Below are 25,219 nucleotides of genomic sequence, written 5' to 3'. Positions count from 1 at the left end.
AAAAGTTACATAAAATTGCTTTGAGAAAGATTATAGGACTACTATTTCTAGCAGTATGGTAGATTAAGTAAACTGAAGACTCTTTCCTCAAAACACCAAGAAAGGCTACATAAAAATTCCTTCAGTGGCACTGGTCAGCTTCCAATAAAGTGAGTGGACTTAACAGAGACCAAAACTAAAGACAGAACTGAGAACTAGAGTGAATAAGAATCAGAGATGACCTTGAGATGTCAATGAGAAATCTGCAGAAACAGAGACTTGGGTTTTAATGCCCAAGCCCATATGATTGGAGCAGGAATAGACAAATAGACCAAACAAAATAAAACAAACAGAACAAAATGCAGTGGCCAAACTGATCCATGAATGTAAAGGAAGTTCAAATATGACAGAGATGACACTGCATATCATAGGAACAGATTAAACTCTTCAACATTTGATGCTAAGATAACTGCTTATGATATAGAAGAAATAAAATCAGACCTTTACTGCACATGACTCAAAAAAATTAATTCTTTACAAATTAAAAGGCTATATGTCAAAAGATGATGTAAAGACTACGTTTTTAGAAGCAAATACAAGTTATTATTTTTATGACCACAGAGTAGGATTTATTAAGCAAGAAACAAAAAAACACAAAAAGGAAACAATTTATATTTTGGGCAACATTAAGATTTAAAACGTAAAACAGCATCATTAAGAAAGTAAAACCAAATGAAACAGCGTGTCAGAATTAAGATTCCACACTGCTGCGGAGCCACCCTCCGGGCTGCTGCTGCTGCTGCTAAGTCGCTTCAGTCGTGTCCGACTCTGTGCGACCCCATAGACGGCAGCCCACCAGGCTCCCCCGTCCCTGGGATTCTCCGGGCAAGAACACTGGAGTGGGGTGCCATTGTCTTCTCCAATGCATGAAAATGAAAAGTGAAAGTGAAGTCGTGTCCGACTCTTAGTGGCCACCCTCCCTGGCCGCCCCCAAAAGAGAACAAAGTTCAGGTCACTTACTGCCATTGCTACTGCTGACACCTGAGATGGCCTCTACCCTTTGAGGGCTGACAGGGGAACATGAGTCCAGCTTCTGCCAACTCCCCTGAGCTTGCTTGCCAACTGGTCTGTCACAGAAAAATGGGACTTCCTTCTATGTTCCAAGTCTTGCACCACTGTTTATCCATCACTGGCAAGACTTGAATTATATTGAGAATTTTAACTCCATAGTAATCTGGAAAATGTGGTTTTAACCTTCAATACATTATAATCCAGGAGATGCGGAGACATGGAAGAGAGTTGGAACGGAAGCTAAGTCAAACTTAATAACATAGTACAGTCCACTCTTTCTACCAATAATCTTTCAAGCAATCCATGTAATGCAGTTGTTCCCTTCTTCAAATGGAAACATGCTTATCCTACCTCCTAAATCTGTATGCCCACTGTGATATTTCTTCCTCATTTTAGTCACAACCCCACTTTAAGACACTCTGTCCTAAAGACTATCTTATAAAATTAACCACCATCAGCAAATGTCAAGTAAAAAGGGAAAGGAGAACAATTAAAAGAGGTTCATCCACTGCTGGGAATACACACTGAGGAAACCAGAACTGAAAGAGACACATGTACCCCAATGTTCATTGCAGCATTGTTTACAATAGCTAGGACATGGAAGCAACCTAGATGTCCATCAGCCGATGAATGGATAAGAAGGCTGTGGTACATATACACAATGGACTATTACTCAGCTTTTAAAAAGAATGCATTTGAATCAGTTCTAATGAGGTGGATGAAACTGGAGCCTATTATACAGAGTGAAGTCAGTCAGAAAAAAAACAAACCAATATAGTATATTAATGCATATATATTGAATTTAGAAAGATGGTAATGATGATCCTATATGAGAGACAGCAAAAGAGACACAGATGTAAAGAACAGGCTTTTGGACTCTGTGGAGAAGGCAAGGGTGGGACGATTTGAGAGAATGGCATTGAAACATGTATATTACCATATGTGAAATGGTTCGCCAGTCCAGGTACAATGCATGAGACAGGGCGCTCAGGGCTGGTGCCCTGGGATGACCCTGAGGGATGGGGTGGGGAGGGAGGTGGGAGCAGGGTTCAGGATCAGGGACACATGTACACCCATGGCTGATTCATGTCAATGTATGGCAAAAACCACTACAATATTGTAAAGTAATTAGCCTCCAATTAAAATAAATTAATTGATTTACAAAAGTTCATTTGTACATAACAAAGACAAAGCTATGGAAATACATGCATAGCCTCTATGGTTCTTTATTTTGCATCTGGTCATGAGACCATAGCTGGTGTTTTTAATTCCTTGTTCATTCTTCCCTTTGCCATCAGATGTCTCCCTGATTAGTAGGGTGATGCAGACCTTCAGTCTTGAAGGATCTGAGTCCTTAACATTCCCACCTGTGTTAGAGACCTCTAAATTTCCATTAATGAAAAAATCACTTATCACTGAATTCGGAACTACTGAAAGGAATTCCAGAGAAACCTTTGGGTTGAAGACATACTTATCTCTGGCTGCATCACTATTTCCCCTTGCTAATTCATATCAATCAGTCCAACCAGTCCAGTAACCCCCTTATTATTATTATTATTTTGGCCATGACACATGGTGTGTGAGATTGTAATTGCCCAACCAGGAATGGAACCCATGCCCCCTGCATTGAAAGCTTGAAGTCTTAACCAGTGGACCAACCACCAGGGAAGTCCCTCCCCTTTATTTTCTTGATAACTTAATGGCAAGATGCACCTGCAAACTTGAAACTGCATGTTTTAAGTTCCCCTTCAAGGAACCACGTGGTGAAAACAGAGCCCAAAATCATAGAAACAGGAAGCACTTATTTTGCAAGCATTTGATTAGGTTTAACCATGGAAAACAACCCTTTTACATCTATTGATTCCTGGGCTCGAGTATTCCGGCCATGGAAGAAGTAGCAACTAGGGTCAGAACACATACTATACCTGAAGGACAGTACACCCAGCTTGCCAAGTGTGGTCTCCTACCTGGGGCTGTAACTGAGTCTTCAGTACTTGATCCCACTCTTCTAGAAGGCCAGCTGCTTTCAGGTGATAAGTTCAAGATAAAACCATTGAATGGCATGGTAGTCAGTATACTGCCTCACTTCTTTCTCTGCAAAATGGGTTCCTTACTAAGGGATATAATTATGGCGAACAAGGTATTTGGAAAGGCTACCAATGATGGCGCTGGCAGAAGCACTAGAGGAAGGAAAAGCAAGCCCATACCTGGAATACATGCTTTCTCCACAGAAGGCAGATCCCTGCCCACTCCACGATGGAAGGGCTCCGTGTAACCGACCTGCCACCAAGTGGCGGGCTGCTCTCCACAGGTGTTCAGGGTACTTGTGCTGGGGTCTCAGTGTTGGGCTCAGCCGTCGGAGTGTCGGGTGTTCAGCAGTAAGATCCACCTTGACAAGATTGCACACCTATCTCATCCATTCCTACTGCCAAGGCTGTTCATTTGTGTTAAAGAGCACTGGGGTAGCTGGGGAAATGCTGACTGACATCTACATAAGTTTTCTTGCACACTAGCTTCTCAAGTCTCCTTAGAAGGGGGTAACTCTCATGAAGATTCACAAGGAAACCCAATACACTCAGACTCTGTGTCCATTCCAAGTGGTCACTCACATCCTTTTCCCCCAGACCTCCTTATCATTGACACTCTGACCTTGTTCCTTCCAAATCTCCGAATATCCAAGTAGGCCGCTAGCTTTCTCTCCTCCCAAGTGACAACTCAGTGTATTGCTTGAAGCTGCACCCTGGAAGGATTTCCCTTCTCCCACTATCCTTTAGGGCCACTTCCCTGAAGGGCTGTTGGAACACATCAGGTCACTTCCAGTTAAAGCCAGTGTATAGTGCTTCACCTTTTCCTTTCTCAGCCACCTGGTCACAGGGAACTCCCCATGAGACCAGAGATGTGGGTTGATAAAGCAGAGAGCAGGAATGCATGCCATAGAGGTCTTAGATATCTGCTCACGTAGCACACCTGTGGGCTGCCATCTATTTCAGTACTGGAAACTCCAAGAAGTTTACCACTGCTAATGGTATCTGGTGAGCAAAACTTTCTGACTACTGCTCTGAGTCTGTGGCCCTTTTTTTGGAGGTGGGATGGAGTTAAGTGTTGCCACATGCTTCTGCCAGTCTGGGAGCCATAATCTCCGTTGAAATCAGGTAGTTTTTCAATGGGAACATCTCCCGTCAACATTCCCCACCCACCGTGGACAGCCACCACAGAGTTTTTCAAAGATGAAAACATACTACTCAAGGCCTGGTGAAGGAGAGTCCTTTGGATATTCTTAGGGGGCATGGTTAGAAAGTGAGTGGATAGGTTGCATACAATTAATCTACTCGAACAATCCTGATTCCCTAAGTATTTTTGATATCTTCTTTTGTATTACTTGGCATCACAATTTCATTTAATGTTGGCCATCACTGAGCCCAAGTTACAGTAAAACAGCTAAACAAACTCTTAGAACCACTGCCAGTGCTGGAGCCAGCGCGATGAGTGCATAATGGGAACTATGTTCCTTTTCTCATGTTACCTTTAGAGTCATACCCACACACTTTTCTTGGATTTCTGCTGATAAAAATTAGTGAAATCTGGTCATTCTTTCATTATGTAAACTGTATCCTCTGGGTCAGATCTTGTCTGTATCCTCTTCGAGCATTCTAGCATCTGATTCTAGTTCTAGAAGTGAGTTCATGAGGTAGGAATAGGACATTTGGAAAATCAGCACCTCCTTACAAGCGGACAACTTCAGGCTCTTCAAGTTTGGCTGTACCAGCCTTATCCAACAAGCATGGAAGGGCTGTGGTGACTCAGCAGAATTTCCGAGGGCAGTGGACTCCTTTCAGTTCAGTTCAGTTCAGTCACTCAGTCATATACGACTCTTTGTGATCCCATGGACCCCAGCACTCCAGGCCTCCCTGTCCATCACCAACTCCCGGAGTTCATCCAGACTCTTGTCCATTGAGTAGCTGATGCCATCCAACCATCTCATCCTCTGTCGTCCCCTTCTCCTCCTGCCTTCAATCTTTCCCAGCATCAGGGTCTTTTCCAATGAGTCAGCTCTTCACATCAGGTGGCAAAAGTATTGGTGTTTCAGCCTCAACATCAGTCCTTCCAATGAACACTCAGGACTTATCTCCTTTAGGATGGACTGGTTGGATCTCCTTGCTGTCCAAGGGACTCTCAAGAGTCTTCTTCAACACCACAGTTAAAAAGCATCAATTTTTCGGCACTCAACTTTCTTTATAGTCCAACTCTCACATCCATACACGACCACTGGAAAAGCCATAGCCTGGACTATATGGACCTTTGTTGGCAAAGTAATGTCTCTGCTGATTAAGATGCTGTCTAAGTTGGTCACAACTTTCCTTCCAAGGAGTAAGCGTCTTTTAATTTCATGGCTGCCATCACCATCTGCAGTGACTTTGAAGCCTCTAAAAATAAAGTCAGCCACTGTTTCCCCATCTATTTGCCATGAAGTGATGGGACCGGATGCCATGATCTTAGTTTTCTGAATGTTGAGCTTTAAGCTAACTTTCACTCCTTTGAATCCACCCAAATTCCCAGGATCTTATTCTTTCCCAGTCAATGGCCTCAGTGTTCATAGAAGAGATCTGAGGAGGGTACAAATTAAGGTTATACAATAACAGCTAACTTCAGCACTGAACTCCGCACCTAATTTCTGCTCCATGAACCTTGAGATGACAGGAAGCAAGAGGTTCTTCCAGGCAGTCATAAAAGCTTGTATCCTCTGACCATGCTTGAGCTTGTCATTTTCTTTCTTTAAGCTCTTTCGACCAGTTCAGGGGCTTTAAAAAGTCAGAAAACATGTCATTGCTATTGCCGTTACCTCTGAAACAACCACCTCACACCCACAAAGCTGGTAAATGGACTCCAGCAAACAATCACTACAGTTGGAGCTTTCTGTCATCTCAAAGGGCAACAGAAAGAGGGGTCTGACTCCTGTCTACCTTCCAAATCTTCCACTAGGGCTTCATATGTGGGGAAGTTAAATCAAGGAAACTATAGTGTTTCCCACTGATAGGCTGCAGTACCGGAGGCTGCAAAACAGACATGGGAAAGCCAACAGCCAATATGTAATGTGTACCTGAAGTCCACCTTGGAAATGCCTCTTCCCCCTCACCCTAGCTAGGATGTCAAGGTACAGGCTTCTGGTTCTAATTCTAGCTCCCTTGCTTACCAGCTGTTACTTAACTTCTCTGTGCCTTGGACCTCGGTTTTCTCATCTGTTAAATGGGCATAGTGATGGCACCTATCTTGTAATACTGCTGTGAGATGGGTACTCAGCACTCCTCAGTCACTCAGTCAAGGTGCCAGTATTACTCTGGGAGTGTGATAGTCCATTAGATGAAGAGGATGTCTTGTCTTGCTCCTCTGTCCACAGGATTTCCAAGGCAAAAATACTGGAGTGGGTTCTCTTCTCGGGGAATCTTCCCAACCCAGGGAACAAACCGGATCTGCGGCATTGCAAGCAGATTCTTTACCGTCTGAGCCACCAAAACTTACCTCAGGATATCTTGCAGGATTTAAAATTTTCTCATTAAAAATCCTACTGGTAAGGCCTTTGGTTGTAAACTCCAGGAGACCCCTCAGGAAGCAGATGGCTCTCCTAACTGCTGGCTGGTACCTGGTACAGCAGGTGCAATTACCTGTTGAATAAATGAATGGTTAGATGGAAACAGAGAGAAGGGAGATTATGCCCCCAGGCCTCTGCATCCTCCGTCTGGGTTGCTGTGAGGAGAGGTGCTTCCTTGGTTAAGGGCAATGGAATCCTGACTGCCTTGGCAGAGTTGATTTACTCAGTTTCTTCCATTATAAAATGGAGCCGGTGATATCCAAACCCTCCAGTTCAGTTCAGTCGCTTAGTCGTGTCCGACTCGTTGCGACCCCATGGACCGCACCACGCCAGGCCTTCCTGTCCATCACCAACTCCTGGAGTCCACCCAAACCCATGTCCATTGAGTCGGTGATGCCATTCAACCATCTCCTCCTCTGTCATCCCCTTTTCCTACTGCCCTCAATCTTTGCCAGCATCAGGGTCTTTTCAAATGAGTCAGCTCACCCCACCCCAAATGCTGGCGTTGAAGAGGCAAGGGGAGCATTTATGGCAGAGGGCCTGCTACGTTGCGGGCCTCGGAGACCTCAATGCCCTCCCCATCTCCCGGAGGACCCTTCCCTGCACCGGGGCCGGCGACAGTCCCAGCAGCCGGGGCGGGGGCTGCAGGGGCCTGGACGTTCGCGCGCGGACTCCAGGTGGAGGCGCGACGCGGGTTTCAGGCGATCGCGGGGCCTGTGCCGACCCGTGCGGGAGGGGCCGGGGCGGCCGAAGGAAGGCGGAGTCCGCCGGGAAAACGAAACCTAGAGCGAGCCGCCCAGACTCGCCGAGCTTCCGCTGACTGTAGCGGCGCGGGAGCTGCGAGGGCCGGCTGCTGGAGCCAGCGCGGAGCGCGCCCTCCTGTCCGCCTCCCCAGCCCGGGACTGGACGCCGATAAGAGGCCCCGGACCCTCCGCCGCCCCGGTAGCGCTGTCCAAGGCCCGCAGCCGAGTGCTGTCCCTGGCTGGACCTGGGGAAAGCATCCTGCAGCGCGGTGGGAGCTGACAGTCATTTTCTTCCCGCGAAGAATTTTTAAACCAGCAGGTAACCACTAACCCGGGCCTGGTTGCTGGGGGGAGGGGAACCCGTGGAAAACGGAAAAGTCCTGTGGCTTGATAGACAATGTGAAATACGGAGGCCTGAATTGCCCAAGATTGGCAACAAAAATCTCCTGCCCAAAATCCCTTGAAATTGTTTCCCAATTGCCCATCTTTGGCCCCCGCCCAAACTCTGGCCCCTCCACCTCCCACCCCCCCACCCCCCCAGCTTCTCGACGCCGTAGCAGCCCCAGGTCCTCGAAGGTAGAGCAGGGCACCCTCAATCCCCACCCCACCCCCATTCTTCAATAACTTTCCATCTCATTAGAACCCTCTAGAAGGTTGCTGGCCTACAGGCATGGGCCCCTGGGCCCTCCTTTCCGACCACACAGGCCTCCTTTCGGTTCTTGGAGCACTGCCAAGCACTGCCGCTGCCTATGGTCCTTTGCACTGCCTGTTTCTTCCTGGAAAGCTCTTCCCAGAGACCTGTATAGGCCAGTCAGTCGCTCGCTTTACCCTGTACTTGTTCCAATGTAACAGTATGAGAGCAGCCTTCCCTGAAAAACCTCCATGTAAAAGAAACTCGGCCATTCCCTTACAGTCCCCCTTACGCTTCTTTAGTTTTCCTAGTACTTATCACGTTGTAGTATTTCCTATAGGTTTGTACATGTTTCTGCACTAGTAAATGCACGAGTAGGTTTTGTTGGCCAGGATAACCTAGTACATAATAATAGGTACTCATTAACTCTTTGCCTGCTTGCTAAGTCTCTTGAGTCATGTCCGACTCTGTGAGACCCTATGGACTGTAGCCCACCAGGCTCCTCTGTCTGTGGGATTCTCCAGGCCAGAATACTGGAGTAGGTTGCCATGATTTCTTCCAGGAGGTCTTCCCAACCCAGGGATCTAACCTGGGTCTTTTGTGTCTCCTACATTGGTAGGCAGGTTCTTTACCACTAGCACCACCTGGGAAGCCCAACTTTGTTTAATGAATAAAATTGAAAGTCAAAGTTGCTCAGTCATGTTGGACTCTTTGCAACCCTATGGACTGTACAGTCCATGGAATTCTCCAGGCCAGAATACTGGAGTGGGTAGCCTTTCCCTTCTCCAAGGGATCTTCCCAACCAGGGATCAAACCCAGGTCTCCCGCATTGCAGGCCGATCCTTTACCAGCTGAGCCACAAGGGAAGCTCAGAAATACTGGAGTGGGTAGCCTATCCCTTCTCCAGCGGATCTTCCCGACCCAGGAGTTGAACCAGGGTCTCCTGCGTTGCAGGCAGATTCTTTTCCAACTGAGCTATCAGAGAAGCCTGTTAAATGAATAGTAATTCACAAATTCTCTTTGAATTCCAGAATATGAGACTTCCTATTGCCTGTGATTTCTATAGTACTAAAAAAATGCCTTGCCAGATGGAAGCTAAGAGAGGGACTCCGTGCTGTCACTTAGGAACTTAGAATTTTGGGTAGTTTGTGCTCTTGCTCTTACGTTTGTTCATTTGAATCTGAAGCTCCTTAACACTGGATCTGTAGTTTATACATTTAATTCATCTGATATCTGTTGAATGTATTTTGTTTGCCAAGCATTATGCCTGCCCTTTGAGGGGCTAGGCTAGGCCCACAAGGGCTCACAGTCTGTTGTTGCAAGGGTGTCAGGGCACAGCCAGAGTAACTTCTGGGCATGAGTAAAACGGACACATAACATTTGTTAGTGATTCTGATGGAGTTTTCTGTTCAGAAAATGGTACTATAGTACTAAAATAAGATTTATTAAAAACAATTGAAAAGAAACAGCTGTTTATTTTCCCCCCAAACTTATAAGTACTTTTTCAAACGTGCCAGTTTAACACCTTATTAAAAGTCGCACACGACTTAGCAACTGAACAACAGTATTTCACTTAAATTCAAACTGGTTTGTCATTGTGAAGATCAACAGCTAAAGTTAAAAGTGCTGATGATTCACGGTGTTTCCATAGGACTTCAGGTTATGAGGACTCTTCCATAACTGCTGTTCTGAGATCTGTTTTGTTTTTGTTTGGTCACTGAATGACTCTTTTTTTTGGTCACATGTCTGACTCTTTGGCGACCCCGTGGACTATAGCCTGCCGGGTTCCTCTGTCCATGGCATTCTCCAGGCAAGAATATTGGAGTGGGTTGCCATTTCCTCCTCCAGGGGATCTTCCTGACCCAGGGATCCAATCGACATCTCCAGTGTCTCCTGCATTGGCAGATGGGTTCTTTACCACCTGGGGAGCCCTCTGAGATCTATGACCTTATCCAGTTGGATGTATGATCTCATCAGTTCAGTTCAGTTCAGTTCAGTCGCTCAGTCGTGTCCGACTCTTTTCGACCCCATGAATCGCAGCACGCCAGGCCTCCCTGTCCATCACCAAATCCTGGAGTTCACTCAAATTCACGTCCATCGAGTCTGTGATGCCATCCAGCCATCTCATCCTATGTCGTCCCCTTTTCCTCCTGCCCCCAATCCCTCCCAGCATCAGAGTTTTTTCCAATGAGTCAACTCTTCGCATGAGGTGGCCAAAGTACTGGAGTTTCAGCTTTAGCATCATTCGTTGTGACTGAACTAAATGACACTTTGATTCCTGAAAATAATGGTGCAACTGCAGATCCTTATCTGAAACCCTTGAACCAGGTATGTTCTGGTACTTAAGAAGTTTTGGGATTTTAGAAAGTCAAGGCAGCATAAATCCTGTCTATTATGTAATGTTCTCAGTAGGGTTTGGGGGCAACACTATCATAAAATGCTATCTGCAGTGAAATGTATAAATAGACAACAGAGTATGGTTAAGACTGAAAGTAGCTTGTGTCAGTTCAGGTCTAGATGGGGGGCTACACACCAAGCAAAGACAAAGCAAATGAAAACAAAGTAAACTTCAGTTTTCAGTGCTGCTTGGATTTTGGAGTTACAGACCAGGAGCACTGTTCATTGAGGGCCAGGGGTGTGGGAAACCTTCCTGGATCCTTTTTTGTTTGATTTACTCTGCACAACAACCTGTGAATCAGGTGTTTTCATCCCTGGTTTCACATCACAAATCAAAGGTTCAGAGAGGTAGCTAGCCCAGGTCTATGTGGCTTTAAAGCCTAGCTGTTTCCACAATGCTAAGCAGCGATGTGAAGATCGTGCCTTTGCTCATATCTAGAGTCCCTTGGACTGCAAAGAGATCCAAAACCAGTCCATCCTAAAGGAGATCAGTTCTGGGTGTTCTTTGGAAGGACTGATGCTAAAGCTGAAACTCCAATACTTTGGCCACCTCATGCGAAGTGTTGACTCATTGGAAAAGACTCTGATGCTGGGAGGGATTGAGAGCAGGAAGAGAAGGGGACGACAGAGGATGAGATGGCTGGATGGCATCACCGACTCGATGGTCAAGAGTTTAGGTGAACTCCGGGAGTTGGGGATGGACAGGGAGGCCTGGCGTGCTGCAATTCACGGGGTCACAAAGAGTTGGACACGACTGAGCGACTGAAATGAACTGAACTGAACTGAAGCCCTTCCAGCCACCAGCACTGCCCACCCAAACCACCATGGCAGTCTTGACTTGGTCTCTCGACTTCTACTTGTGCTCTGCTCATCTCTTTTATCCCCAGCCCTCATACTCTGTTCTTTCCATAGCATCAGAGTGATCATTAAAAGCATAAGTCCAACCACATCACCTCTCTGCTGAGAACCCACCAAGAGCTTCCCATTGCAACTGGAATAAGATCCACGGTCCTGACCGGAGTCTTCAACGTCTCTGTGCTGTGGCACCTGCCTACCTCTCTGACTCAAATCCCACCATTTCCCTTCATTCACTGTGCAGCAGTCTCCTTGACTTTTTCTTAGCCTTCCAAAAGCCATGCTGGTGCCTGCTTCACAGTTTCCTCTGCCTGAGATGCTCTTCCCCCTGTCTAAGCATGATGGACTTTCTCATCATCCAGGCTTGATTTCAGTATTGCCTCCTAAGAAGGGTCTTCTCTTGCCACTGTATTACAGCCACCTCCCTCATATCTCTGTCCTCACCTCCTAACGCCCAGTCTATCTCATAGACCTATTTCGCTTCATTGTAGCACTTCCAGCCATCTCTTATCCTCTCCTGTTTGTTGCTTCTGGACTTTGTTGCTTCTTGTAGCTCTTGGTCTCTTTTGGAAGACAGTCAGTTAAATTAGCAATTGTAATAAAGGAGACAAGGGCTGTAGAGCATCAAACCAGGATGTCTTCCAGTGGGTGTGGGAAGTAACACTTGAGCTGAGATCTAGAGGAAGCAGGAGTTCACCAGGCAGAAGCAGCTAAGGGGGTAGAGTCCAGAGCATTTCAGGAGGGAGTTTGTTGGTCAGAAGCAGTTGGGAGCCAGGAAAGAGTTGGTGGGGGAGGCGTCCTTTTGAGAACCATCTCTGTGTAGGTGGAATTTAAAGCTCTAAGCCTTGAGGGGATCACCAGGGAGAGAGTGTAAGTAGAGCAGAGAGGAGATATGAGACCTGGACCCCAAGACAATGCAGTATTTAAAAGAAAGGATGATGAAGAGGAACCAAGAAAGGAGACAGAAAAGGAATAGCTTGTGAGAAAGGAGGAAAACCAGGAGAGGATGGTGTCCTAAGTGTCCAAGCAAAGGGGTAAGGAGGGACATAGGAGCGACCATGTCTTGTCGCTAGTTTGTCACTGACTTGTCGCCAGACTTGTCACTGACTAGTTTCAGAGATGGGGGAGCCATGGGTAACCTTGACAAAAACAATTCTGATGGCCTGTGGAGGCTGCATGACTGAAGTGAGGTTTTAAAAGATTCTGATACGACTATTTAAAAAATGGAAAGTAACAACTGTTGGTGAAGATTTGGAGAAATTGGAACCCTCGTGCATGCTGATGGAAGTGCAAAATGGTACAGCCACTGTGGAAAGTAATTTGACAATTCTTGAAAAAGTTGACTCTAAATTACCATATGATTCAGCAAGTCCACCTCTAGGTGTCTGCTCAAAAGATTCAAAAGTAGGCATTTGAATAGATTTTTGTACAACATTGTTCATATCATCATTACTCACAATAGCCGAAAGGTTGAAATAACCCAAGTGTTCATCAGTAGATGAATAGATAAACAAAATGTGGGATATCCATACAGTGGAATAGTATTCAGCCTTAAAAAGGAAGGAAATTGTGATATATGCTTCATACAGCATGGATGAACCTTGAAGACATTAGCTAAAACACAAGAGGACAAATACGGTATAATTCCACTAATACTAGATACCTGGAATAGGCAAATGTATGGGCATAGAAAATGGAATGGTGGTTACCAGGGGCTGAGGGGGAACGGAAATGGGAAGTCATTGTTTAGTGGGTACAGACTTTCTATTTGGGGAGATGAAAAGAGTTTTGGAAATAGATGGTGATGGTGGGCTTACAACATTGTGAAAATGCTTTTGCCCACGAATTGTTCACTTAAAAATGGCAAATTTCATGTTATGCATATTTTACAACAATGAGAAAGAAGTTCTACTAAAAAATCATGATGGCTGCAGGTTAGAGAAGAAATTGTAGCAACTGTGAGGAATTGGTTCTGAGGTTCTTGGAGCAGTCCAGGAGTGAGACGGTGATGGCTTGAACCAGGATGGTGGTTACAGACATCACTGAGAAGTCAAAAGATTTGGAGGACAGGGCTTAGGTATGGATCAGAAGGCACGGAAAGGACACGTCAAGGATGCCTCCCAGATTCATGGCGTTCAGACATGGGTGGACAGTGGAGTCATTTTCTGAGGAAGGAAACTCTAAACCAGTCTGAGGGAAGGTTATAAATGCAGTTTTAGATTTTTGGAGTTTAAAAGCCATTAAGATGTCCAAGTGGAGAGGTTGGATAGAGAGCTCTGAAATTCAGAAAGAGGTTCATAAATTATATATAAATTTCAGAGGCAATGACAAATAGATGATCTGTGAAATCATGGCCATGAGAGAAATTACCTTGAGGAGGAAATATAGAGTGAAGAGAATAGTGTTTTTGTTTTTTTTTTTTTTTAATTTAATTTAATTTAATTTTATTTTTAAACCTGAAACACTGTATTAGTTTTGCCAAACATCAAAACGAATCCGCCACAGGTATACATGTGCTCCCCATCCTGAACCCTCCTCCCTCCTCCCTCCCCACACCATCCCTCTGGGTCGTCCCAGTGCACCAGCCCCAAGCATCCAGTATCGTGCATTGAACCTGGACTGGCAACTCGTTTCATACATGATATTACACATGTTTCAATGCCAGAGAATAGTGTTTTTGGACCAAGTCTTGGGGGAAACTCCAGCATCTAAAGGCTGTGGAGATTAAGGAGTGTCAGAAAGAACTTGTGACCTTGGAAGAAGGAAAATCAAAAGAGCTTGCTAATAAGAAACGAGAGGTCAACAGGGTCTACTTTCTGTCTATGGATTTACTTATTCTGGATGTTTCACGTAGATGGAATCATATGTTATGTTACTGTTTACGTCTGACTTCTTTCATTTAGCATGTTTTGACATTTAACCACGTTATAGCATGTTTCAATACGTTATCCTTTTCGGGGCTGAATAAGATTCCATGTGTAGATGTACAGCATTGTGTTCACCTTTCTTCAGTTTGTAGATATTTGATTTGTTTCTACTTTTGGATTATTGTGACTAGTGCTGCTTTGCATATTCCTGTGTAAGTATTTGAAAACCTGTGTTTCAGTTCTTTGGATATACACCAAAAGGTTGAAATCGATGGGTGGTATTTGTGGCTCAGCTGGTAAGAGAATTCGCCTGCAATGCGGTAGACTTGGGTTCGATCCCTGGGTTGGAAAGATCTGCTGGAGAAGGGAAAGGTTACCCATTCCAGTATTCTGGCCTGTAGAATTCCATGGACTGTATAGTCCATGGGGTCGCAAAGAGTCAGAAATGACTGAGTGACTTTCACTTTCACTTTCATGGTAAATCTAAGTTTAACTTTTTGAGGAACCATCAAGTTTCATAGAGGCTGCATTACTTGACATTCTGTCAGTGATATATGAGGTTTACAATTTCTCTATATTTTCACCTATACATTTATTTTCTCTATTATTATTATTACCCTCCTAGTGGGTGTGAAGTAGAATCTAGTTGTGGTTTTTATTTGTATTTGTCTAATAAGTAATGATATTGAACATCTTTTTGTGTGCTTGTTGGCCATTTGTATGTCTTCTTGGGAGAAATATCTATTCAATCCTTTGCCTATTTTTTAATTTCTTAACTCTTTATTGTTGAGTTGTAAAAGTTCTTCATATATTCTGGATATTAGGTCTTTATCAGATATATTATTTATAAAAATCCCTTTCTGAAGACTGTTTTTTCATTTTCCTCGTAGTGTCCTTTGATATGCAAATATTTTTAATTTTGATGAGGTCCAGTTTATTTATGTTTTCTTTTGTTGCTATGCTTTTGCTGTCATAGCTAAGATTCCACTGCCAAATCTAAGATTGTGAAGATTCACCCTTATATTTACTTTTAAAGTTTTATAGCTTTGGCTCTTATATTTAAATTCTATATTCTTTAGATTTTATTTGTAATTTGAATCATTGTTACTATCTTCGTCCAGTGAGAACCATAAACGAGGGCCTAATTTGTCTGCCAAGTAAATTGTCCTAAAGCTGACTTCTGAAAATTTCAAATGGAAGTTTTGTGGGGTTTCATAGGAGAATCTTTGTCCATACAGCTAAATCCTTCATGATTTCATAAATTTTATATAGACACTCAACCTTTTTATTCTCAACAAAAATAATTCTAATTCTCCTCCTTCAGGCTTTTATCTTTTTAAGCAGATGGACAGACTTGCCCTTGACACTCAGTGGAAGCAAAAAGAAAAGTTAAGGAGAAGGACCTCCATCCTTTTTTGGCCAGTTGAGTTTTGAAAGTAGAAAATCTTGGAGAAATTAACTTGATTTTGTAGTCCATGAGAGAGAAAGAAAGATCTTGTAAGAAAGTTTTCTCTGGATTTATGTGGGGCTGAGATGAGTCATATAAAGGAGAGTCATCTTACCCTGTTTTATCTCTTAAACTGAACTGGGGAAATTAAATATTTTCTGAGTTTATCACTTCTTTCAAAATTCTCTTTTTTTTTTGTAGGTTACCAGAGGAAAAAAAATGGCCACTGGTCGTTCACCATGTTTCTACATAGAAGAACTTAATAAATACCAACAAAAGAACTGTGTAGAAGTTAGGTATTGTGAACTGGCTAAGACAGGACCTCCACATAATTTTAGGTAAGTTGCTATAAGAAAGGGTATATCCATATAAAATTAAAACTGGGAGAATAGCAACTTTGGCACAATTTTGAAGTCAGTTCTTTAGCATGAGAGCAACGCTGCCAGAGAAGACGATGAGAATCTTTTCGATGTAAAGTGGTAACTTCAGAGGACTCCAAAGAAAAAAACAGTGTATAAACCTTTCCATGCTTCAAAATGGTGTACTGTTTTGCTGTTTAGGGTGACTGCTTGAATTCTGTGTGGTGGTGGTTGTTTAGTCACTCATTCATGGCTGACTCTTTGCAACCCTACGGACTGCAGCACTCCAGGCTTCCCTGTCCTTCACTGTCTCCCAGAGTTTGCTCAAACTCATGTCCATCGAGTTGGTAATACTATCCAACCATCTCATTCTGTGTCGTCCCCTTCTCCTCCTGCCTTCAGTCTTTCCCAGCATCAGGGTCTTTGCTAATGAGTCACCTGTTTGTATCAGGTGGCCAAAGTATTGGAGCTTCAGCTTCAGCATCAGTCCCTCCAATGAATATTCAGGACTGATTTCCCTTAGGATTGACTGGTTTGATCTAGCAGTCCAAGGGACTCTCAAGAGTCTTTCCCAACACCACAGTTCAAAAGCATCAATTCTTTAGTGCTCAGCCTTCTTTATGGTCCAACTGTCACATCCATATATGACTACTGGAAAAATCATAGCTTTGACTCCATGCACCTTTGTCGGGAAAGTAATGTCTGTGCTTTTTAATATGCTGTCTAGGTTGGTCATAGATTTTCTTCCAAGGAGCAAGTGTCTTTTAATTTCATGGCTGCAGTCACCATCTGCAGTGATTTGGGAGCCCAAGAAAATAAAGTCTGTCATTGTTTCCATTGTTTCTCCATCTATTTGCCAGTAGAATTTTGAATTTTAAGCCAACTTTTTCACTCTCCTCTTTCACCTTCATCAACAGGCTCTTTCTTCACTTTCTACCATAAGGTTGGTGTCATCTGTGTATCTTAGGTTATTCATATTTCTCTTGGCAATCTTGATTCCAGCTTGTGCTTCATCCAGCCTGGCATTTCGCATGATGTACTCTGCATATAAGTTAAATAAGCAGGGTGACAATATACAGCCTTGACGTACTCCTTTCCCAATTTGAAACCAGTTCATTGTTCCATGTCTGGTTCTAACTGTTGGTTCGTGACCTGCATATAGATTTCTCAGGAGGCAAGTAAGGTGGTTGGTATTCCCATCTCTTTAAGAATTTTCCACAGTTTGTTGTGATCCACACAGTCAAAGGCTTTAGTTTAGTCAATGAAGCAGAAGTAGATGTTTTTCTGGAATTCTCTTGCTTTTTCGATGATCCAACGGATGATGGCAATTTGATCTCTGGTTCCTCTGCCTTTTCTTAATAAGACTTGAACATCAGGAAGTTCACGGTTCACATATTGCTGAAGCCTGGCTTGGAGAATTTTGAGCATTACTTTGCTAGGATGTAACATGAGTACGATTGTGCGGTAATTTGAACATTCTTTGGCATTGCCTTTCTTTGGGATTGGAGTGATAAATGACCTTTTCCAGTCCTGTGGCCACTGCTGAGTTTTCCAGATTTCCTGGCATATTAAGTGCAGCACTTTCACAGCCTCATCTTTTAGGATTTGAAATAGCTCAACTGGCATTCCATCACCTCCACTAGCTTTGTTCATAGTGATGCTTCCTAAGGCCCACTTGACTTCACACTCCAAGATGTCTGGCTCTAGGTGAGTGATCACACCATCGTGGTTATCTGGGTCATAAAGATCTTTTTTGTATAGTTCTTCTGTGTATTCTTGCCACTTCTTAATATCTTCTGCTTCTGTTAGGCCCATACCATTTCTGTCCTTTATTTTGCTCACCTTTGCATGAAATGTTCCCTTGGTATCTCTAATTTTCTTGAAGAGATCTCTGGTCTTTCCCATTCTGTTGGTTTCCTCTATTTCTTTGCATTGATCACTTAGGAAGGCTTTCTTCTCTCTCCCTGCTAATCTTTGGAAGTCTGCATTCACATGGGTGTATCGTTCCTTTTCTCCTTTGCCTTTTGTTTCTCTTCTTTTCTCAGCTGTTTGTAAGGCCTCCTCAGGCAACCATTTTGCCTTTTTGCATTTCTTTTTCTTGGTGATGGTATTGATCACTGCATCCTGTTCAGTGTTATGAACCTTCGTCCATAGTTCTTCAGGCACTCTGTCTATCAGATCTAACCCCTTGAATCTATTTGTCATTTCTACTGTATAATCGTAAGGGATTTTATTTAGGTCATACCTGAATGGCTTAGATCAAATTCCTTATGATTATTCTATGTGGAACACAGGTTAAAATTTTCAAAAGTAGTCACAGAAGGCAGTTATGATTAGAATGCTAGTTAAATACTGCATGAATTTTATGATATTCTTTGAATTTTTCATTGTAATCAGGTTTACATATCAAGTTATAATAGATGATAAAGAATATCCAAAGGCTGATGGTAGATCAAAGAAGGAAGCCAAAAACGCTGCAGCCAAATTAGCTTTGGAAATGATTAATAAAGACCGTAAGGTGAGTAATTACCTTTTTTTTCCCCATTGTGAAAGGGAACTCACAAATATCTATGGTATTTTTCCCTGTCCTGTGAGAAAATACTCACATGCAGAATAAAACCATTCACAAGTTCTTTTGCTTTCAAAGTTTAATTCATTCTTTTTCCTGGACTCATTTCTATAGAACCCTGAATGAGAGGTCCAACTCAAAAAGAGTGGGCAAGATGGGCAATACCTATTTAGAGCGCCAACAGCAGTGACATACTCTAAGGCAACAGTGAGAGATGAGCTAACAGGTTCTGGAAGGAGCCCCTCCACCTGATTGAGGGAATGCAGTGGAAAAGGGCAGAGATAGAAGGAACCATGAGGAGAATGATATATTAATATATGGAGGGCAGATGATGCAAAAGTAACATATGTATAATTGGTATTGCTGAAGATGCAAACAGAGTAAGTAACTAGTACAGAAAAAGCTGTCTCTGAAAAGAGCAGTAGAAAGTATTTATGAAATAAAGAAAGAGCTACCTGCAGATGGAAACAACTCAGCGGCTCATAAGATATTGAAAAATATGGAACCACCAAGAACAACATTGGCCTTTGTGAAAGGACTGAGCTCCAGGGATGAAGAAAGAATCCTACAAGTATCCAGACAGAAGAACTTATACAAAATATAAAAATGAAAAAAAAATCATGCTGCCCACACCATCATTAAAAACCAGACAACACTGGAGCAGCATCTGTAAAATGAGGCAGGAAGTCATTTTACATGCGGGACAAAAATGGATCATTCTCAAATTTTCAAAATTTTTCAGAATTTCAGTATTCAAGATACTTTCATGAAAAATCTTACTCAGTGGGATCTTCCTGGTGGTCCAGTGGTTAAGACTCTAGGCTTCTACCTTAGGGGGCACAGGTTTGATCCCTGGTCTGGGAACTAAGATCCCAAGTACCATACAGTGTAGCCAAAAAAAAAAAAAAATATATATATATATATATAAATAAAATTTTACTAGAAGATGTCACCCTTTTAATAAAAATTGAGCAAAATAAATCAGGAAAACCCCCAAAACTTATAAATTGTTAATGAGCCAGAAAACCAAGTCATGAAGTCAGAAAAAGAACAATAGAATACCTTTACCCACGAAAAAGCAGAAGAAAGACTGTGATAACAAAAGGGAAGAAATTGATGTGAAAAAAACAAAGATATAATAAAGAAGGTCAATAAAACCAAAAATTCTTTGACAAAGTTAACAAAGTAGAAAAACTTTGGACAAGATTTTGACAGATTGGGAATTTTAAAAGGGGCAGATAATAGTGGAAGGAGTAATGTATTATATTCCTGTTTCCTATGAAGTTGTGATCTAGGACATAACTTTATTTCAGTATGTGTTATCTTGTCCTTTGAGATTACAAAAGATACAACAAATCAGAAAGTCTTATAGTTTTACCTAAACAAGAAAACTGACTATTTTGTTTTCCCTTTTGAAACTTTAAAAGGAAAATAGGTAATGTCTTTTCTTGTGGTTTTTTTTTCTTTTAGTCAGTTACTTTTTCATCTCAGCTGACAACAAATATTCCAGAAAGACCACCCATTGAGAATTACATAGGCCGTCTTAATACGATCTCCCAGAAGAAAAACCTACGTGTAACTTATGAAGAATGTAAATCAAAGGGTGATGGGCCTGAAGGGTGAGATGTTGTTTTTCCTTCTGTTTCACTATATCTAAGCAATAGAGCAACCTTATTTTCATGTCTAATTTTCCAAAAATATCTGTCTTTTTTGGTACATTGTGCAGAGAAGGTTTTTTATGACCTTATTGCAGTTTGACATCTTTGTAATGAAAATATTAAAATGCTTCATTGCTCAAGTCTGGGCACCCATATCCCACAATAGATCAAATCTGGGAAATCCTTTATTTCTGAGATCTCTCTGGATGGTTTAGTCTGCAGGAAACCTAAGAGAGGTCAGGTGGTGAAGACCTTCCCATTCCTGAGGTCACAGTGGCTGTGTGAGAAGAGCCCTGCCACATGTGTGGACTGAGTCTCTCTCCACTCTTGTCAGAATGGAGATGTTTGGCCTTCAGATTTTATTGAATAGTGTCACTCTCTAGGCAAGTACTATGTATTAGAAGGAATGGGTTTAGGGAAGTTCCTGGTGAAACATAGGTTTAGGAAACCCTGGTCCAGTGGTTAAGACTCTAAGCTTCTAATGCAGGGGGCATGAGTTCGAATCCTGGTTGGGGAATGAATATCGTGTATTCTGTGCGGACAAAAGGAAAAATAAAAGCACTTCCCTGGTAGTCCAGCAGTTAAGAATCCGCCCACCAATAATGCAGGAGAGGTAGATTTGATCCCTGGTCCAGGAAGATCCCACATGCCATGAAGCAACTCAGCCCCAGCACCGAAACTACTGACCCTGCAATCCAGAGCCTGTGCTCTGCAGCAAGAGAAGCCACCACAATGAGAAGCCCACAAAGCAAACAAAAACAAAAACAAAAACAAAAAACCAACGCAACCAAAAATAAATAAATAAGGACTGGGTTTTCACCCTGGATGGTGAGGAGACCAGGATTTGAGGGATATGATGAGGGGGATGGATAAGAAGGTCAGTCAGAGATAATGAGAATGTCTCACCAGTGGGCAAAGACTTTGGAGATGAGGATGAAGAATGAATTTGAACTGGGAAAAGCAGAAAGAAAATGAGTGTGAAGAAGGTTGTTTCTCAGCTATAACCAATCAGTTAAATGAGAGAGAAGGACAAAAATTCTAAAAGGCGAATAGTCCAAACACTCACTTTAGGATACTGTCCTATGAATTTTACTGTTCACCCCAATGGCTTTTAGGCCAGAACCAGGAAGACAAAAATGTGATAGGATTCACTGGAATGAAAGAGTCAAAAGTGAATTCTGTGAGTCAGTCTCCATAAATTAAGAGCTATTTTATTTTCCCGTAGCTCACCTGTTTGGGTCCTTTGACCTAGTGCTTTAACATTTGATTGTTAAAGAAAAGTAGACTGTTTAATGAGTGCTGAAGAAAAACAGGAGGCACAGAAATAATCGAGTCCTTCAGCCCAGCTCCCTAATTTCCCTTCAGAGCCTAGTGGGGAAGACTCACTGGTGGAGTCTGTTTCCATCCACGATGAATAATACTGCCATAATTCTGTAACACTACGTGGTAACTCCATGATATAAATTGCCATGTCTGTTGCTTTGCCACCTTAAATATAGTTCTTCTATAATTGTCCAGGGCTCCTTGCCTAACTACAAGCATCCCTGTAGCTCATATGAAAATTAAGTGACTTCAGCATGGGGCTTTTGCATTGTGAGGATTTGCTTAGGTTTTTGTGTACATGAGCGTGGTGGGGGGGTGGGCGCAGAAAATGCTAAAGTTAGAGCTGAAGTTAGATACACTTGGCCCATTTCCTCCAAAAGACTGTCACCTTATTATTCTCCTGTAGAAGCCTCTACGGATTTTATCGTACCAGTTGAACATCTCTGAAAAATTCATTAGATCTCTTTCTTCTTTCTCTGCCTCCATGTCTTTTGACTTTCGGGGAATTTTAAAAAATCACCACTTGGTACCTTAATGCCACATCTTTCAGTGAAGCAGCAAAGAGTTAGAAGTTCCCTAGAGAATGGAAGCTGGGCTATTAGCCAATGCTGGTTATTCTGGTAAACTGATTAGCCATCTCATTGAAAAAAAAAACAATATATATATATATTTATCTTGCTTTTTTAAATATAATTTTTGTTTATTTAGTTAGTTATTTTTGGCTGTGCTGTGTCTTCATTACTGCGTGGGGTTTCTCTAGTTGCAGCAAGTGGGGGCTACGCTCTAGTGGCCATGCTCGGGCTTCTCGTTGTGGTGGCTTCTCCACTTGCAGAGTAGGGACTCTAGGATGTGTGGGCTTCAGTAGCTGCGGCAGATGGGCTCTGTAGCTGCGGCTCCAGGACTCTAGAGAACAGACTCAGTAGTTGTGGCACATGGGCTTAGTGGCTCCACAACATGTAGGATCTTCCCAGATGAGGGATTGAACCCGTGTTTCTCCTGCATTGGCAGGCGAATTCTTTACCACAATGCCACCAGGGAAGCCCTCGTTGAAATTTTAAGTTAAGATATGGACTATTAATCTATCTATTAAATTGGTGTTATATTTAGCCCTTTTTTTTTTTTTTTTTAGCCCTTTGTTAATGTGTGTTTTTTTTTCTGAAAACACATGAGTTACATTTACTGGTTTTTGGTATTTGGTTTAATACTCTTTATCATTTCTCCTAGATTTCATTACATATGCAAAATTGGACAAGAAGAATATGGTAGTGGTGTGGGTTCCACTAAACAGGAGGCAAAACAGTTGGCTGCCAAACTGGCTTATGAAAAAATAGAATCAGAAACAATGGTATGTACCGCCTTGGGATTTGATTTCTATATTTTAAAATTCTCTCTGAAGTTGATTTGAAGTTAAACGATATTTAGGTGATGCCAAGACAGCCAGTCACATAGCAAAAGCACTCCTTCATGCTGTGTCCCACCAATGAGCCCTGTGGCCATGAAACTTCAGAGGGATCACAGTTCTCACGACAGCTCAACGTTTTTTAAATTCATATCAAACATCCATAAAAATGATTAATCCTGTAATTCTTTATGGCTGTGAATTTGGTAAATGTGGGGAAATAAATGTGGGAGTTGGTTCACAGAGACTAAGCCACTATAAGAAGTCACTTAGTTGTACTTTTAAATCTTTCAGAGAGATGGTTTCAGTGCTGTGTGTGGTGATGGCGAAAGAAACTCTCCAGCAATGAGTACATCGTAAGTATGGACAAACGAGTGTGACAAACAAATTCAAATTGCAGCCCGAAAGAGCAGATATTTACAAAGATGCTTAATGTCGAAGGAGAATTTAGAAAAAGCAATTAGTGACCAACAAAAAATAGGTAGAATTCATAAACTAATAGCTGTCCTCTTTTCTTTTAGTAGTTCTGAATCACCGTCTGAAAATGGCTTCTCAACAAATGCATCAGAAAGCAGTGATGATAAGAGTGGCACATTAGCCAGCTCTTCCGTGTCTCCAGGGGTATAGTATTAGGCTCTAACTTTCCTAGTTAATCTTATTTTCCTTTGTGTTTCCCCATTTAAAAGTGACCTCCAGTACCTGTCATAATTTTTCAATTTTTCTATGGGCTCTTATTAAATCAAAATATTTTGCAGCCTTTTCTCTCTCCTTTCTTTATTAACTCCCATTCCTCACATGCAAAATTTTTCTGCTCTTCAGTCGCATCTTTCTCTCCCTACTCACCTTTGTATTTTTCATGTATTCCTATAATCTGGCTTCTTTTCTTCTATCAATTGGATGGTATTTAGAAGGTTCACTCATAGATTTCTGCTTCTGTTTTAATAAATCAGAGCTAAACTTAAAAATCAGATAGTTTTTGTGGTGACGATTAGTGTTACCAAAATATTATATTTATAAAGAACTAGAAAGACATCCCTGTTGGTGCAGTGGCTAAAACTCCGTGCTCTCAGTGCAAGGGGCCCAGGTTCCATCCCTGGTCAGGGAACAAGATCCTGCATACTGCAGCGAAGACCTGGCATAGTCAATTAAATAAATATTTTTTTAAACGACAAACAAATCAATAAGAAAAAGATAAGCAACTCAGTAAAAAAGAAAAAATGTACAGTTTAGAAAAGAGATACCCAAAGGGGCAACAGACATATGAAGAGATGCTTCATTTCATAATAATCAGGAAAAGGCAAATGAAAACAACAGCTAGATACCATTTTAAACCATCCGATTGGCAAAATTTGAGTCTGGCTATTCTAAGTGTTGACACAGCTCTGTTCCTGTTGTCCCTATCACATGCTGTCATAGCAATAGTATCGGAGAAGGCAATGGCACCCCGCTCCAGGACTGCTGCCTGGAAAAATCCCATGGATGGAGCAGCCTGGAAGGCTGCAGTCCATGGGGTCGCTGAGGGTCGGACACGACTGAGCGACTTCACTTTCACTTTCACTTCACAGCAATAGTATATGTTGCTGGCTGATGTATAAATTGGCATTGACTGTCCTAGGGAGCAACTTGGTAGTGTGTACTGGAGTTGAGGGTGTGCCAGCTGTATTGCCACTTCTACTCCTAGATATGTCTTTTAGAGAAACACATGTATGTGTGCACAGAGATACATGTATATGCATGTTCTTTGCAAAATTGTTTGTAATAGAAGAGACTGGAGAAAATATTATCCATTTACAGAATGTCTGAATTAATCATAATGCAGTCACTGGGCAAAACTGAGGCTGGTGGGTGATAGGAACTCAAGAAATCTTAGTCTGATGTTTGTACTCAGTGTCAACATACTAAAATTGTTAAAACACCACGACACCTACCAGAATAAAAGTGAATATGCTTAAAGAAGAGCTATATTAATTTTTGAGAGATATGTCAAAGACTCCTCTTTTTTGGCTAAATGTTAAATGATTGATTTGTCCTAAAAATGTTTTAAACTAGATCCCTGGGCCCCATCTGTTTTCTTTACTAGCACTGTGAGTAATTGTAATGCATAGTTTCTTGCTGAGATCTGCTGGCCAGAGGATCATTTGGGAATCCATATTCTATACCTGGAGAATCAGTGCTTCTGTAGAACATGCCCTGCAGCTCTTTTTTTTTTTTTTTTTTCCCCTGTTGTGCTGCACAGCATATGGGGTCTTGGTTTCCTGACCAGAGATTGAACCCGTGCCCCCTGCTTTGGAATAGAAGTGCAGAGTCTTAACCACTGAATCTCAGGGCCCCTAC

The 25,219-nt window shown here is 42.4% G+C and overlaps 1 protein-coding gene across 2 annotated transcripts in view; it reads left to right on the top strand.

The window, feature by feature from the left end:
• The first annotated feature begins 7,561 nt into the window (after positions 1–7,561).
• Positions 7,562–25,219, top strand: part of EIF2AK2 (eukaryotic translation initiation factor 2 alpha kinase 2) — a 37,266-nt gene continuing 19,608 nt past the window's right edge. The window contains exons 1-7 of one of the 2 annotated variants that reach the window (XM_055539812.1): positions 7,562–7,699; positions 15,779–15,915; positions 18,334–18,454; positions 19,976–20,124; positions 22,711–22,831; positions 23,180–23,241; positions 23,410–23,506. In XM_055539812.1, coding sequence (XP_055395787.1) covers positions 15,797–15,915; positions 18,334–18,454; positions 19,976–20,124; positions 22,711–22,831; positions 23,180–23,241; positions 23,410–23,506 — 669 coding nt within the window. In that variant the 5' untranslated portion in view covers positions 7,562–7,699; positions 15,779–15,796. Of the gene's footprint in view, positions 7,700–15,778; positions 15,916–18,333; positions 18,455–19,975; positions 20,125–22,710; positions 22,832–23,179; positions 23,242–23,406; positions 23,507–25,219 lie in introns of both variants that reach the window. The other variant, XM_055539811.1, reaches the window with a different exon arrangement.

This window comes from Bubalus kerabau, chromosome 11, assembly GCF_029407905.1.
Source record: "Bubalus kerabau isolate K-KA32 ecotype Philippines breed swamp buffalo chromosome 11, PCC_UOA_SB_1v2, whole genome shotgun sequence".
Taxonomy (NCBI): domain Eukaryota; kingdom Metazoa; phylum Chordata; class Mammalia; order Artiodactyla; family Bovidae; genus Bubalus; species Bubalus kerabau.
The sequence above is the reverse complement of the archived record's forward strand: the minus strand, read 5'-3'. Positions and strand labels throughout refer to the sequence as shown.